The 14,352-nt window shown below is 67.4% G+C and overlaps 1 protein-coding gene across 8 annotated transcripts in view; it reads left to right on the top strand.

The window, feature by feature from the left end:
* The window catches only part of CDKN1C (cyclin dependent kinase inhibitor 1C), a 16,492-nt gene extending 2,140 nt beyond the window's left edge, over window positions 1–14,352 (top strand). For 2 of the 8 annotated variants that reach the window (XM_046017861.1, XM_046017860.1), the window contains exons 2-5: window positions 9,271–9,389; window positions 11,944–12,911; window positions 13,412–13,546; window positions 13,656–14,352. In XM_046017861.1, coding sequence (XP_045873817.1) covers window positions 12,098–12,911; window positions 13,412–13,545 — 948 coding nt within the window. In that variant the 5' untranslated portion in view covers window positions 9,271–9,389; window positions 11,944–12,097 and the 3' untranslated portion in view covers window position 13,546; window positions 13,656–14,352. The other 6 variants (XM_046017858.1, XM_046017862.1, XM_046017865.1 and 3 more) reach the window with 6 other exon arrangements.

The following is a 14,352-nucleotide window of genomic DNA, read 5'->3' as shown; positions in this document are numbered from 1 at the left end:
AGGCAGACAATTCGGCCGGGTTGAGGCTAATCCAGGCCCACTGGAGGAATCGGGGCGGGGTTAGGGGTGACGCGTCCTCCGAGGCTTCAAGATAAGGCGAGACGAGCTGGGTGCGGGAGGGGCCTGCCAGGCCGAGGGGGAGCCCACGCTGGCGGGGTTTCGGGGTGAGGGCGGAGGTGGACGCGCCAAGAGCTGGTTCTGGGGTGGTGAGGCCAGGTGGCGGAGGGTCTCACCGCCGCCGTAAGGCCCGGGGGAGCCCCAGAAGGCTGGGAGGGGAGGCACAGGCCCACCGGCTTGGGTCGCGTGCCACCGCGTGCTGGGCTCTCTGCCAGGCGCTGGGGTACCCGGCGCACAGGTGTGACTGCCCCGGTGTGGCTGGCACTATAGTGAGCCTGAGAGCGCACACGTGTGCATGTGTGTATACGTGTGCACACGACTCACGTGTGTGCGGGCGTGTGCACCTGTGTGTGAACGTACGCGCAGACACATGCACGCAAGCGTGTGCAAGCGTGCGCACACACGAGTGTGCACACCCATGCGCGTGCACGTATGCGACGTGTGTGGGTGTGTGCAAGTGTGTGTGCACGCATGCGTGTGTGCGTGAGGGGCAGGTACCGCCCACTAGGTGTGGTGGGTAAATTCCAGCGATTGGGCGCCGGTGGTCACGCTCGGCGTGCAGCGGAGCCCCGCAGAGTTCTGAGCTTCCTTGGGGTCTTCCGGAAGGAGCCTCTGGCCGTGGGACCGAGGGGCGCAGGCCCGCTGCCCCGGGGTTCTGCAGTCCCAGCACGGGGAGCGGGCAGCGGGGTGGGGGTGGGATGCCGCCCACCCCGGGGGAGGAGCTGGCTGTCCTGCAGCAGGCGCCCCCGGGAGCGGCCAGGTGGGGGTTCCTGGAGGGAGGGCAGCCGGGAGAGCCTGGTCTGGGCTGTGGTCTGAGCTGGAGGTTTGGGGGGGCGGGATGAGCCCCTTCGTGGGTCGCGAGGGCCGACAGTGCTTCTTACTTGTATGCCTCCGCGAGGGTCCCGTCGAGTGTCCCCTCGTCGGCGGTGCCGCGGGGCTTGGCCGGGACGGGAAAGGACCAGGCGCCGCCCGGCAGGGTGGGATCGCGGCGGCCGAGGTGCAGTTTCAGGTCCCGGCCGGCAGGGGCGCCCGCACGCCCGCAGCCGCGTCTGTGCGGTGGCCTCGGGCGGCCCGTCTGGCTGGGGCCGGACCTCAGCCTCCGCCGAGCGCGGTCCTCGGGGTCAGAGCCGCCCAGGGGCACCCGGCCCCGGCGGGCATCGGGCCTGGCCTGGGCTACCAGCTCCTTCCCAGAGGCCGCCTGCTGTAGGGTCCCAGAGGGCCGAGCCCCTTTCCCAGCGTCACGTGCGGGCCGGGCGGGCAGGGCCAAGGGCTCTTCCGGAGCGGGTCTGTGAGCTGCGGGGGCTGCGGGCGGGGGCTGCGCCTTGCCCAGGGCTGGGTCTCCGAGGTTCTGACTCACGCTGTGGGTGTGTTTGCGGGATCCAGGCATGGCCGCGTCCCCCCGGGGGAGCTGGGCTGGCTTGTCGGGGCTCTTCCAAGCGATCCAGGAACCCCAGGGTCAGGTGGAAAGAAGGCAGAGGCCTGGGGTCCTGGGACCCACGAGCACTCCCTTGCACACGCCGAGCTCTGTGCTGCTCCTGGCTGCAAGCTGGGACGCAGGGTCCCTCGCGGGGAGTGGGGGTCACTCGGTCCAGGGGCTCCAGCCAGCCAGCCGCCGCGACCAGGGAGGAGGAAGGCCTTACTGGGGAAGCGTGCGAGCAGGCTGCTCTGGGGGCCCATGGCGGGGTGGAGACCTGGGACGCTCTAGTGGGATGCCATCTGGGATGGTCATGTGCCCTTCCTCCCACCATGGTCTGGGGGACCAGAGCAGAGGAGGGGCGGGAGACCCTGTCTTGGGAAACTCAGACGCCAGTTGCCCCTGCTGGCTTGGGACTGAGGCGTTTCTGGGACATGGGGCTTTCCATGTAAAAATGGGGTCAGTTCCAGACAAACCCGGATGACTGGTCACTCTCCCTTTATGGATCCCTGGAGGCCGACTCACGCTGGATCTTGGGCTAAGAGGAAGGGAGGAAAGATGCGGGGGTGGGGCAAGCAGCAGGGGATGGGAATGACAAGGTCATGCCCCGCCCCCCCAGCCCCCTCGAGGGGTGCTTTGCCCCGACTTCCGCACTCAGGAAGGAAAACAGCTTCAAAGGAGGGGTGTCCATCCAGGGAGGCCAGAGGGGAAGTGGCCAGCAGCTGGTGTCTGGCTTGGCAAGGGCCTCCAAGGGGGAGTGGGAGGGCAGAAGGGCCGCCTGGACTCAGGAAGAGACGGGCCTTGGAACTTCTCAGGAGAGCAGGGCTCGGAGAGAGCAGCCCCACACCTGTTCACCAGGCTGTGGTGGGGAAACTGAGGCAGGAGACGTGGCAGGAATAGGCCGCTCTTCCTGCCCTCCAGGAGTTGGGCTCCCAATAGGCACATGCCCGGGGGCGCCTGGAAGTTCGCGAATGCCTCTCAGGTACCTGAACCTCCCCAAGCAGCGCCTCCTCTCCTGGCCCCTCGACCTCCAGCTGGAAGAGACGACGCCATGTCTGACCACCGAATCCCACACCCAGCATCTTCCAGAACCCTTGTCCATTGGACCCCAATAGAGAATCCATCCAGAAAGGAGCAGGAAGGACTTCTGGAAAGCCACAAGTCACAAGCCCACGCACTCCATCCTACCCTGGTGATGCCCTTGGCCGCCATCAGGCCACCTCCCCCTGCCTGGATGGCACTTTTAAGGCACCTGCCTATTTGGTGTCTGCTGGGGGCTGCCACACAGACATCCCAAGAATCCAGAAGCCGCAGCGCCCTTCTGCACTCCGGGCTCCCTGGAAGCTGGCTGGGTGAGATTCTAGGGGACCTGGCGCCCCCCTGCCCCAAGGCCCCTGCTCTGTTCCAGGGACGGCTGGCTCTTCCACATATTTCGGGGAACCTGAAGAAGACGAAGCAACCGCCCCAGCGCCTCACCCTGCCCCTTGCCTCCACGGGACTCGGCACAAGCCCTAGCCCTGAAAATCCTCCCTGGGGCCTGAGGCATCAGGCAGTCAGCCCTTCTGCAGGCCAGTGGCCCCAAACCTGCCCTGGTTTATTCACCTGTTTCGGACTCCACCCACCAGCCTGGATGGCCCTGGAGGGGAGCCCCACCCCCACCCCGGGGTCCCAGGGAAACACTCCTGGCCTTGATCCTGATTGGACGTTGGAGGAGGAGGGCCCGCTCAAGGTCACACTGCCAACAGGGGCCTGCCAGGCTACCAGAGCTAATGTCCAGCCCAAGGCGGTCACTTGCTCCACGACTTTCCAGAAATCAGCATCCAGAGCATGAGGGACAGGGGGCTCAGCAGAGGGCCCAGCCCTGGCGGGCCTGCGCTCAGCGTGGAGCCCAGGAGTTATGCCCGGAGCTGGGCAGTGCCCCCCGGGCTGGCAGCTCTGTGACTTGCCGGGTCTCGACAAGGGGCTTGTCCTCTCAAGACTGTATCCCCACCTGTGAAATGGTCAAGATTGGTCTCTGCCGGTCTAGGAGGGTTAACGAGCTAATGCCCACGTAAGGGCTGCCTGGCCCGGCCCAGAGAGGGTCCCGCCAGCAGCAGCCGGCTGCTGACCAGCGTCCAGCCCGGGTCTGGCTGAGGACCCTGCTGAGCGCCGGGTTTGAGTGTTCGGTGGGTGCAGGCCCCCCAGAGTCGTGGCCACCCGCGCAGACTCTGGGGGTGTGGGTAGCGCTGTCCAGGCTGCCGCGTGCGTAACTGCCGTTCCGCCCTGCCCGACAGGCTATTAGGGACTGCACGTGACTGGGGGTGTCTGAGTCCCCCCACCAGCCCACGTCCCTGCGCTCAGAGCAAACGTCCACCTTACGTTACAGTGGCAGCTGGAGGGGGCCGCTGGTGTCGCGGCTGTGCCTGCCCACCCCTCCAGGTCTGCCGAGGAGCAGTGACGATGGGGAGGGTGCTGGCCACAGTGCCGGGCACATGCGGATACCGTCCCCCGGGCCTCCTCAGGGGCCTTGAAGGGGAGGAAGCAGCGGGCCAGAGAGGTTAAGTGACTCGCCCATGGTCACATGGCCAGTACAGGACAATTGCTCTGCCTGACTCCGAAGCCCCAAGGTTTGTGCCTTGGTCAGGCAGCGCCCCTACCTTGCCCCCCGCCCCCACGCCCTTGCCACGTGAATGCTGCCGGGATGGAGTGGCCAGAGGTAGAAAAACCAAGTGGCTGCCAGTGGGAATCCGGGCCCACCCACACCCTGGGTGGGGGGACTGTGGGTTGTGGCCATACCCTCCATCCCACAGCAAAGGTCTGCTGCCTGCCCCCCTCCCACCGTCACTCCAGCTCCTCCTGGTACCATCCTACCTGGTGCCTCCTGCCCTCTCCTTTCTCATGCCCCATAACCCAGGGGCCCAGCGCTCCCAGACCCCGTCCTTCCGGGCCCCCAGCTCCCGCCCCGGCCCAGGGCACCGTCATTTCCTGCCCGCCGGACTTCTGACAGTCCTCACTCCGCCTTCCGACCTCTGCTCACGGCACCTGCGTCCACCAACAAATCTCAGGACCCTGGACCCAAGACAGGAGTCTCCAAGGCTCTTTGATGCCTTCGAGATGTCACCAGCTCCTGGGGCTGGAGTCCCCAGCCACCCACGCCTGGCCACCGCTTGCCCCCAGGCCCTCCCCAGCAATCTGGTTCATTCTGGACTCACTCAGTACCCTCTGTGACCAGCTTGGCCACCTCCCTGCCTGGGACCGCCCCCTTCCCAGGGTCCCCCTCCTCATCCCAAACCTGGGGTGGCTCTTATGGGGGTTCCTGCTGTACTCCACTTCCCGCCATCCTGGCACAGACCACCTGGGTAGTGGCGGAGGCTGTGGGAGGCTTGGGGGCAGACCCAGGCCTTCCCTGCTGGCCCACGGGGCTTCCTTCAGCTGCACGCTGATCTCGGGGGGCAGCCGGCCGAGCCTGTGGGGCACACTCTTCTCTTGGGGCTTGCTTTCCTGTCTGCTGCTCCCCCGGCCAGGCCCAGGCGCCCAGCACAGAGGTGAGTTACGGTTCCTGGCTCAGTGGGCACAGTTGCGAGAAGCAGCTGGAGCCGGCTTGTTCTTGATGACCAGAGGCACCGAGGGAGAGTGTCCGCAGGTGGCCATTCAGGTCCCAAGAAGGGCCCACCAGACTGGACTCAGGGCTCTCGACGGCCTGGGGCTGTGACCAGCAGCACTAATGGAGGGAGAGGAGGCAGAGGGCGACGAGGGGGACGGGGCAGGAGGAGGAAGAGGAGCAAGGGGAGGGGGTTGGGGAGCAGCAGGGGGAGGGCCGGGAGGGCCAGTCCTCACTGTGGTCTTTAGCCTGGGGGCTACTCCCCTTCCTCTCCCTGCTCCTTGACCCCTGGGCCCTGGTCCCCTACCCACCGGAGACAGAAGTCATGTGTGCGTGTGAGTGCGGCAGCCCCTGCAAACACCTAGGGGTGATGGGAATTTTTTTTTTTAAAGAGGTTCCCCCCTCCCCCCGCCCCGGCCCTGACCGGCCACATTGGGCAGCACCCCTTCCCCCATTTAGACTTGAGACTTGTGGCCTCGGAGAGCAAGACCCTTGGCAAGTTCCCCCCAAGGCGAGGGATGAATGTGGGGGTCTGAGGGCAGCTCTGGGGTCCCCCTAGGCTCTGTTTCCCAGTCCCCAGCCTGGGGGCCGGTGGGCGGGCTCCTGGCTGCAATGCTATTTGTGGACACCAGGGGGCAGCAGGCACCCAGCTTTTCGCCTCGGGGCCTGCTGCTGGCTGCCTCGGGGCTCAGGGGCTGTCCCCTCCGAGCCTTCAGCAAACCCCCAAACCACGCCTGGGCCATCGAGGGAGGCGGGAGACAGGCATCCCTTCTGCTGAGCCCCTACTCTGTGTGGCCTGCAGGACACTGGGGAGGACTGGCCAGGGCTGGGACACTTCTACCTGCTGACCTCTGTCTCCACTGACCAGTGCTCACCTTTGACACCCAGCTGGGGGGAGGGGGCGGGGGAGCGCGGTGATGGGCGAAGGGGGAAGGCTCTCCTCCCCTGGCCACGGCCCCCCCCAGCTGGCTCTGGGGGCCCACTAAGGGCGGGCACGGGAGCAGCGAGCTCACACACGGCTGCGCCGGGCACACGCCATGTCCTGCTCGCTCCCCGGAGCCCGCGGGCGTGTGGGCTCCTGCGTCTTGCCCTGCCCGGGGCGGGATGGGGGTGCACACGTGGGCCTCTGCGTCTCCTCCCTGGCTTTCAGGCTCTTCTAGGAACACGGGGTGGGTGTGTAGGAAGCAGGGTGGGAGCTGGTCCCCTGAGTCCCCTGTGGACAGCAGATGCTGACTCATGGGGTCTCCACTAGCTTGAGGAGCCTGGGGGGCACCAGCTCACCCACATTCAGTTTTCCTGGTCTTTCTTTGGGAGACTGAGCCTCTGAGTCCTGGGGACCTGCCTCCTCTGTGTTCTGTGGGCACAGGGGAGGAGAGAGGCCTGGAGGGGCTCTGAGCTGGCCACAGGGTTGCGTGGCTGCCCCCTACCCTGGAAACCCTCCCCAGCCCTGGGGGGTCTGTCTGAAGCCTAGGAGAGCCCATGGTCAAGGGCCTCCTGGGACGGTCAGTGCTGGAACAGGAACGGTCCGGATAAGCAGGGAGGACAGGCAGAGTCTCAGCTTGAGAGTCGGAGGGGAAGGGGCCCCTGGCCCGTTGTGGGGACTGGGCGGCCGAGCCCTCACGTCCAGGGCTGTTCCCTGCTCCCTCCACGCCTCCCCCAGGGCCTGCCCAGCCCCTCCTGCTAATTCCCCGGGAGTGAGGACCCCCAGCCCGGCCCAGACAGGAGCACAAGGCGGCCCCTGTAATCCGAGCTTTGGATTCCCGTCGTGCGGCATGTGGACGCGTCACCGGAGGGAGGCCGGCACCTGCGGAGGACGTGCCTGGCAGCCGCCCCGAGAACAGCCCGTCCTGGGGGGGCTGGGGGCGGGGCGAGCCGAGCGCGGGAAGTCGGTGCGGGGAGGAAGGTTCTCCCTGCTCTGGCGCTGGGCGCTGGGCCAAGTGCGCTAGGAAAGCGCCCCCTCCCGCCAGCCCCCGCTCAGAGCTGGGCCGGCGGCCTGTTGCCGGAGGCCGGCTAGTTAATCGGTAACTCTCCGCTCTCCTCGGGGCCTCCAGGCCTCATCTCCTGGAGGAGAAGGTGAGGCTCTGCGGGGAAGCAGTCTTCCCTTCCTGAGGGGTCTGGCCGGGCCTGTCCGGGCCCACTGTGCGGGGCTGCGGTGTGGGGGCCCAGGGCTGGCCCTGCCCGGGGCTGCGGGGGAGGGGTGGGGAGTGGACGGGGCCGTGGGCCTTTGCCCTGGTGGGGTACCCAGCAGACAGGCCAAGATCTACACAGGAGAGGGCAGACTGGGCTGGCCAGGAGCTGGGCCCCTCCCCGACGGAGGTGCCTGTGGGGGGCCGCCCTCCGGGGACAGGGCCCCATGCCCCGCAGACGGCCAGCTCTGGCTGCAGGTCTGGGGGACCGAGGTTAACCCCGAGACTCGCTTTCTTCCCTCTCATGCTTTCATGCTCATCGCCCCTCGTGGAAGTCCAGTGGGGGGCTCCGAGCCGGGGAACGGCTCGGGTCTGCTGTCCCCGAGCGCAGAGAGGTCGCTCAACTTCTCCCCTTGCAAACCAGGCATCAAGCAGCCTGTAGGGGTTCTGGGAAGGGTTAATTAAGTGAGGCAAGTTGCTGAGCCTGGGTGCAGGGCGGGCTCAAGGTGGCTGATGCTGTCGGCCTGGGGAATGTCCCCCCCACGCCGCAGGGCAGTCCAGGAGGCCTGCAGACAGACGTCCCTTGCAGGGTCCCTGGGAGCGTGCCGGGGCGAGCCCCAGGCCCCTCCTGGGCTTCCAGAAACAGCTCCAAGCGGCTCCCCAGAAGGAGGGAGCCCTGGGACCCCCGGCGTGGAAGTCAACCACCAGGCGGCAGCACGTGGCCGAGGACGGCCCTTCCCGGCCGGCCCTGCTCTGCCACTGGCTCTGGGCAAGAGTGTCTCCCCCTCGAGCCTCAGTGTCCTGGACTGCGAAAGTCGCCCACTCCCTCGCCACCGGCGGCACAGCCGGGGAAACAACCAAGGCCCTGGGTTATGGGGTTCGCTGCCTTAACCAGGTTCTTCAATCTGTCCAGCATGGGCCCTGTCTTCCCATCCAGAAAATGACACCCCAAACAGGCCCGTGACACGCAGGGGGGTCTGGTGGGCAGCGGCGGCGGCTGAAACGGACAAGCCCCCGCGTGTCAGTGGGCAACAAACATTCGTTCCTCACTCCCATCTCGGTCTGGTGGTGCAGAGGGAGCTCGTAGTTTTGCTCCCTGTGGCCATTCAGGGCTTCCGCCACCCGGGGGTCTCTGTCCCCCGGAGTCCCTCCCTGGACGGCCCCGCGGCCACCCCGTCTGGCTGGCAGAGTGGGGACGGGAGGGGCAGGATGGCTTGGTTGGTTGGGATGGGCCCCGGGCTGGAGGTGGGGGGAGCCCTTTGGCTCTCATGTTCGTGGCCAGCAGTGGCCCTGTGGCTCCCCAGGTCTGGAGGGGCTGGGAACATGGTCTTTGTGCTGATCGGTCAGCTTTTGCTTGGTCGCTCCTTGGCTAGACAGCTGGACGGGGTGGTGGTATGCTGGAGACGCCAGCAGGGGGCCGGTGCTTCCTGGCTCCCCCCATGCCATGCAGGCAGGATTTGGGTTGCTGGGGCATCCTGGGGACCTGTCCTTGCTGATCCCCCGGGGGCCAGCACCCCCCTCTGGTTCTGCTGTCTGCAGCAACACAAAGTACATTTTCCTTTTGTTTCCTTTTTCTGCTTCGGATGTATTTTTAATTACAAAAGTAGGGCTTGGCTATTGTACTCAGACAGATGTTTGCACGCTTGGGGGGCCCCTTGGGGTGGAGGCCTGGGCCTTCTCTCCGACTCCCGGCCCCCAGCTCCTCATCTGTCCTCCCCCGGGGTCTGTCCCTGGCTGGGGGGAAGGGACCCAGCTCCAGGGTTGGGACCAGCAGGTCAGTAAGCCAACGGGTACCACCCTTCACTGGATTCAGGGTCACATACTCAGAGAAGGTCACCTCCCTGCCCTAACAAGTCCAGGAGAGGAGGTGTCCCCATGGCCCTCAGAGAAAGAAAAGCGGACCGCCCCGAGGGAAAGTAGGGAGCAAGCCAGGCAGTGGGAGGAGGGTGAGTCAAACTCGCTCCCTCCCCCGCCGTATGGCCCTGGTGGATTCCCGGCTCCCGCGCCATCCGCCTCCCTTCCCGGCACGACAGGTGAGGCCCAGCAAGGGGCTGCAGGAGAGTCACCTTGGGCAGCGACTTGGCCCAGTGAAGGGCGGCAGCTGTTACCACACTGTGTGACAGGAGGTGCGAGCCACTCCCGATCCTTGGAGGTAGGACCAATGTCACAGTCCGTTAGGCCTGTCCCTGCAGGGGGGTGTTGGACCCACCTGTCTGAGCTCAGCTGGTCCCCACGGAGGCATCAGGGGGGGCACCAAAGGCAGTGGGAATGGCCCTCTAGGCCCAGCCCCCGCCGGGGACAGTGCTGGGGGAAGGTGGGGTCGCATGGGGCGGGGAGTTGCTGGGGCAGGCTTGGCTCCTGCTCCTTTCCGAAGCACCTCCTAAGTCCTCTGGCCTTAGGGAGCCGAGGGCAGGCAGGTGTTCACAGTACCAGGCAGTCCCTGCTGGGGAGGGGAGCTCGGGCTCCCCCGAGGGTCTGCAGCGGGGGCTGGGAGTGGGGTGGGACCCTTCCTCAATGACGGGAGCAGCCTGGAGGCCCCATCTGGGCTGGGGATAGGCTGCTTCCCTGGCCTGCTCTCCTGGACAGCTGGAGTGCAGGCATTCGGGCCTCACGGGAAATCCTGGGGGCCACCTGGCTCCGCATTTTGGGGTCACTGCGGCTGCGGCACTGGGGAAGCTGGTAAGACCTTGGCACCAACACCACTGGGCTCCCCGGCCTCCTTTTAGCCCCAGGCCAGGTGACGTCAGCCTGGTGTGGGGGGCCATGGAGCTTGGGGGACCTTCCCAGTTCCTCTTTACATTCCTGGCGATACAAAATTGTCACATCTCCGTGCTTGTGGGATGAGGAACGCAGCGCACAGAACGGAATAAAAACCCGTCATGAACCACCACCTTGGTCCTGCCATCAAGACCCCAGCACACTGCCCTGCCCTCCTCGGCCGCCCCTGCGCCAGCACCCAGTCCCACTGGCCTCATCCCCTCATTCTCACCCTCAACTGCCCCAGACCCAGGATAGCTCCTCCAGGACACGTGTACACTATCATGCCGTCCCACCCCGGGGCGTCCCGAACCCGCCTGGCCCTGGTTGGGGTCCAGTCAACCTTATTTATCTCGCTGGGCTCTCGGACTCACCTGAGACAGGGACTCACCACAGCTCAGGGCTCTGCTGAACCCTCCAACAGGTGCCTGACCCCCCTGACCCCCCAGCCCAGGGCTGCTCTTAGCTTGGGGGGGGTGGTGCTGGTGGGGGGTGGTGGCTGGAGGCATTTCCTGGGCTCCCTGCCCCACAACAGGCTGGGCCGAAGGGAAAGCTGCAGAGAGTAATATTCGCCCACGGCCTGGCCCGCTGGGATGAGAGCCGCCCTGGGAGGACCTGGGGCTGGGGCAAGGCAGGGCCTGTGGGGGAGAAGGGGTGTGGGTCCTGGCAGGTTCCGGGTCCCCTGACAGCAGGAGTAGGGCTCTCTGGCTTGCATGTCCCATCATCCTCAGGGTGTGTTTTCTCCCGACAAACAGTATTCACCCGGCATGATGAGGGGTGCTGGCCCCTGGTAGAAGTCCGGCTGCCCGCCGCTCAGCGCCAGCTCCCACCTGCGGGTGCGCTGTGCGATCGGGGGTATCTGCCCAGAGAACCAGTATTCCCAGTCAAGGCCCTACGCTGAGCAGGGCCAGACCCACTCCCTGGAGAAGCCTCTAGGACCCTGTCCAGCAGCCAACCCCCCCCAGAAGAACGGCCTCCAGCCAGTGTGGGCAATCAGACCTCTGGCCTTGTCCGGCCCAAGCCCAGAGGGCCGCACGGAAGCCTGAGAGGTGCCGGGCACCTGGTCCACGGGCGTGGTGGGCAGAGCCCGGATGGGCTCCGTCTGTTTCGCATCCTCTTAGCAGGGCTGGGCAGGCCCCAAGAGCCGAGGACTCCAGGGGCCGAGGGCCAGCTCTCCAAGGTGTCTGGAGACTTCGCCCCAGCGGGGACGGGGGGACAGTGGTTCGACGGCCTTAGGGCCGGCAGGTGTGTCGGGGCTCCAGGTGCGCGGAACCCCGCCAGGGACGCCAGCCCCGGGCGCCGCAGGCCGCGCGGGGGCAGCCGAAGACCCCGTCTCGCTCCAGCCGGGGACGGGATGCCCGCGGCGGGTTCAAGCCCCGTCAGCTGGCGCTGGAGGCCCAATGGCGAGCGCGGGCGGCGGGGCCGGCGCCCCCGGGGGGCGAGTCGGAACCGGCCGGACGCCGGGCCCCGCCGCGCCGAGGAGGCCGCGCCGGCCGAGGGGGCGCCCGCGCCGCCGCCGCCGCCGCCGCCGCCTCGCAGCCCCCGCCAGCAGACAAAGGAGCCGGAGGGGGGCGGGGGGGGATGGGGCGAGGGGGCGGGGCGCCGCGGTGTCACGTTACCGCCCGCAGCGCCCTTTAACTCGGGCCCCGCCCCGCTCGCCGCCCCCCGCCCGCGGCCGCGCGCCCCGCGCCCCGCCAATCGGCCCGCGCGCCCCGCCCCGCCCTCGGGTGGGTGTGTGCACGCGGCCAATGGGCGGCGCGCGGGGGCCGGGCGGCCGGCGGGGCGGGGGCAGCGCGGCGCGGGCCAATCGCCGCGGTGTTGTTGAAACTGAAAATACTACATTATGCTAATCGCGCGGGGCCCCCGCGGGGGGGGGCGTGCGACCCTCGCGTATAAAGGGGCGCGCGAGGGCTGGGCGTTCCACAGGCCAAGTGCTCTGCGCTCGGTAGGTGCCAGCCAGGCCCGAACGAGCCGAGCGGGCGAGGACAGGCACCGAGGGGGCGCGGCCGCGGCCGGACGACACCGCGAGCGACACTCAGGAGCAGCCCGGGGCCCGACAGCCAGGTAGCCGCCGCGCCGCCCTCCCGCCGCGTCCCTTTGCCAATGCGGACTCCGAGCGCGCGGGGTCTCCCCTGCGCCCGGCCTCCGCCCTCCTCTCCTCTCCTCCTCCTCCTCCTCCTCCTCCTCTCCTCTCCTCTCCCGTGGCCCCGGCCCGCGCTGCCCGGGGCCAGGCTGGACGTGTGTCTCCGCAGCGCCTTAGCAATGGAGCGCCTTGTCGCCCGCCGCACCTTTCCCCTGTTCGCGCGCACCAGCGCCTGCCGCAGCCTCTTCGGGCCGGTGGACCACGAGGAGCTGAGCCGGGAGCTGCAGATCCGCCTGGCCGAGCTGAGTGCCGAGGACCAGCGCCGCTGGGACTACAACTTCCAGCAGGACGTGCCACTGCGCGGCCCCGGACGTCTGCAGTGGACCGAGGTGGACAGCGACTCCGTGCCCGCCTTCTACCGCGAGACGGTGCAGGTGGGGCGCTGCCGCCTGCTCCTGGCGCCCCGGCCCCGCCCGGAGGGCGCAGGCGATAGCCCGCCCCCCGCGCCGCCGGCCGAGGAGCCCCTCGACGGCCTCGGGGAGGCGCCGGCGCCGCCGTCCGGCGGCCCGGTGGTGGCTCCCGCCCCGGCCCCAGCCGTGGCGCCGCAGGAGAGCGATGAGCAGGAGGCGGTCCCGCCGCCGCGCAGCCAGGAGCCCCTGGCCGAGCCGCTGCACTCAGGGATTTCGGGGCGCCCCGCGCCGGGCACTGCCGCTGCCGCCGGTGGCGCCGCCGCCGCCGCCAATGCTGCCGCCGCCGCCGCCGGCGGAGCTGTTGCCACCACCGCTGCCGCGGGAGGCGCCGCGATCAAGAAGCTGCCCGGGCCTCTCATCTCCGGTGAGTCCCGCGCGGCCCCGCCCCGGCCCGGCCCGGCCCTGCTTTGTCCGGCCGGCCGGGCTCCCCCGGCCTCGGGGGCCTCACTTGGTCCCCGCCTCCTCCCGTGGCATTAAAGGGCCAGCAGCGCGCAGGGCGCGGCCGTGCCCGCACCCCGTCCCGCCCCGCTGTTGTGCTCCCGAGCGGCGGGCGCGGGAGGGACGGGGGAGCGCGCGCTCGGGCCCCCCTGGGCGCGCGATCCCCGCTCTGGCCGCGGGAGCCCCTCCCCGGGCGCGGCGGGCGCGGCGGGCGCGGCGCGGAGGGGGTTAAGCGCGGCGGCGGCCCCGGGGGGCTTGGCCGCGGGACAAGGAGAAATGCTTACACAGCACATTGCGCGGGCGACGTAAACAAAGCTGACCCGCCGCGGACCTCGGCGCGGGCGGGGACGGCGCCCCCACCCCGGCCCCCTCTTGGGTCCCCCTGCCGACCCCGCCCTGACCGGCTGCGCGCGCTGTCGCCCGCAGATTTCTTCGCCAAGCGCAAGAGACCCGCGCCCGAGGCCAAGGCGTCGAACGAGGTTCCCGCGGGATGCGCCGCCCCTGGCGCCGCTCCAGCCGTCGGCTCGGCGGAGCAGACCCCGCGCAAGCGGCTGCGATGAGGTGGGTACGGCCCCGCGCGCGCTGGGCGGGGAGGGGTCGCCCCGCGGGGTCCTCGCGGCCACTGTCTGTCTGTCTGTCTGCTGTCGCTGACCGCGCCTCTCTCCCGCAGCGTCGCGCGTAAAGAGCCCTGAGAGAGCCCGCGGGGCAGCGGACAGGACAGGAGCGCGGGGCCTCGGCTGGGACCGTCCATGTAGCAGCAACCGGCGGCAGCTGCCACCGAGCAGCGTTCGGTTTCGTGTTTAAAATTTAAAAAAAAAAAACTGTGCAATGTATTAATAACGTCTTTTATATCTAAATGTATTCTGCACGAGGAGTACACTGGTCCCAAGGTGTAAAGCTTTAAGAGTCATTTATATAAAATGTTTAATCTCTGCTGAAACTCAGTGCAAAAAAATGAAAAAAGAAAAAAAAAAGGAAAAAAGAAAAAAACATGTATATTTGTACAAAAAGTTTTTAAAGTTATACTAACTTATATTTTCTATTTATGTCGAGGCGTGGGCCGCTCTGCCACGCGGTAGCTCGGTTATTGGTTATGCCAAAGGCACCTCACCGCATCTGGTTATCGACAAATGTAAATTTATTTTTATAGAGGACTCTGGGGGGAGGGTCGCTCACAAGCTGCAGCCGCCGCACATGCCCATCTAGCTAGCAGTTCTCTTCGCGCTTTCGCTGTCTCTCTTTATTATTATGATTATTTTAAACTTGAAGACAAATTTGTTAACATGGTTCCTGAGCCGTCTGCACCACTGCCCCGGCCCCTCGTCCGCCGGGTTCTAAATAAAGAGGCCGAAAAACGCTGCAAGTCA

This window comes from Meles meles, chromosome 8, assembly GCF_922984935.1.
Source record: "Meles meles chromosome 8, mMelMel3.1 paternal haplotype, whole genome shotgun sequence".
NCBI lineage: Eukaryota > Metazoa > Chordata > Mammalia > Carnivora > Mustelidae > Meles > Meles meles.
Note: the sequence above shows the minus strand (reverse complement) of the source record. Positions and strands in the feature narration are given on the sequence as shown.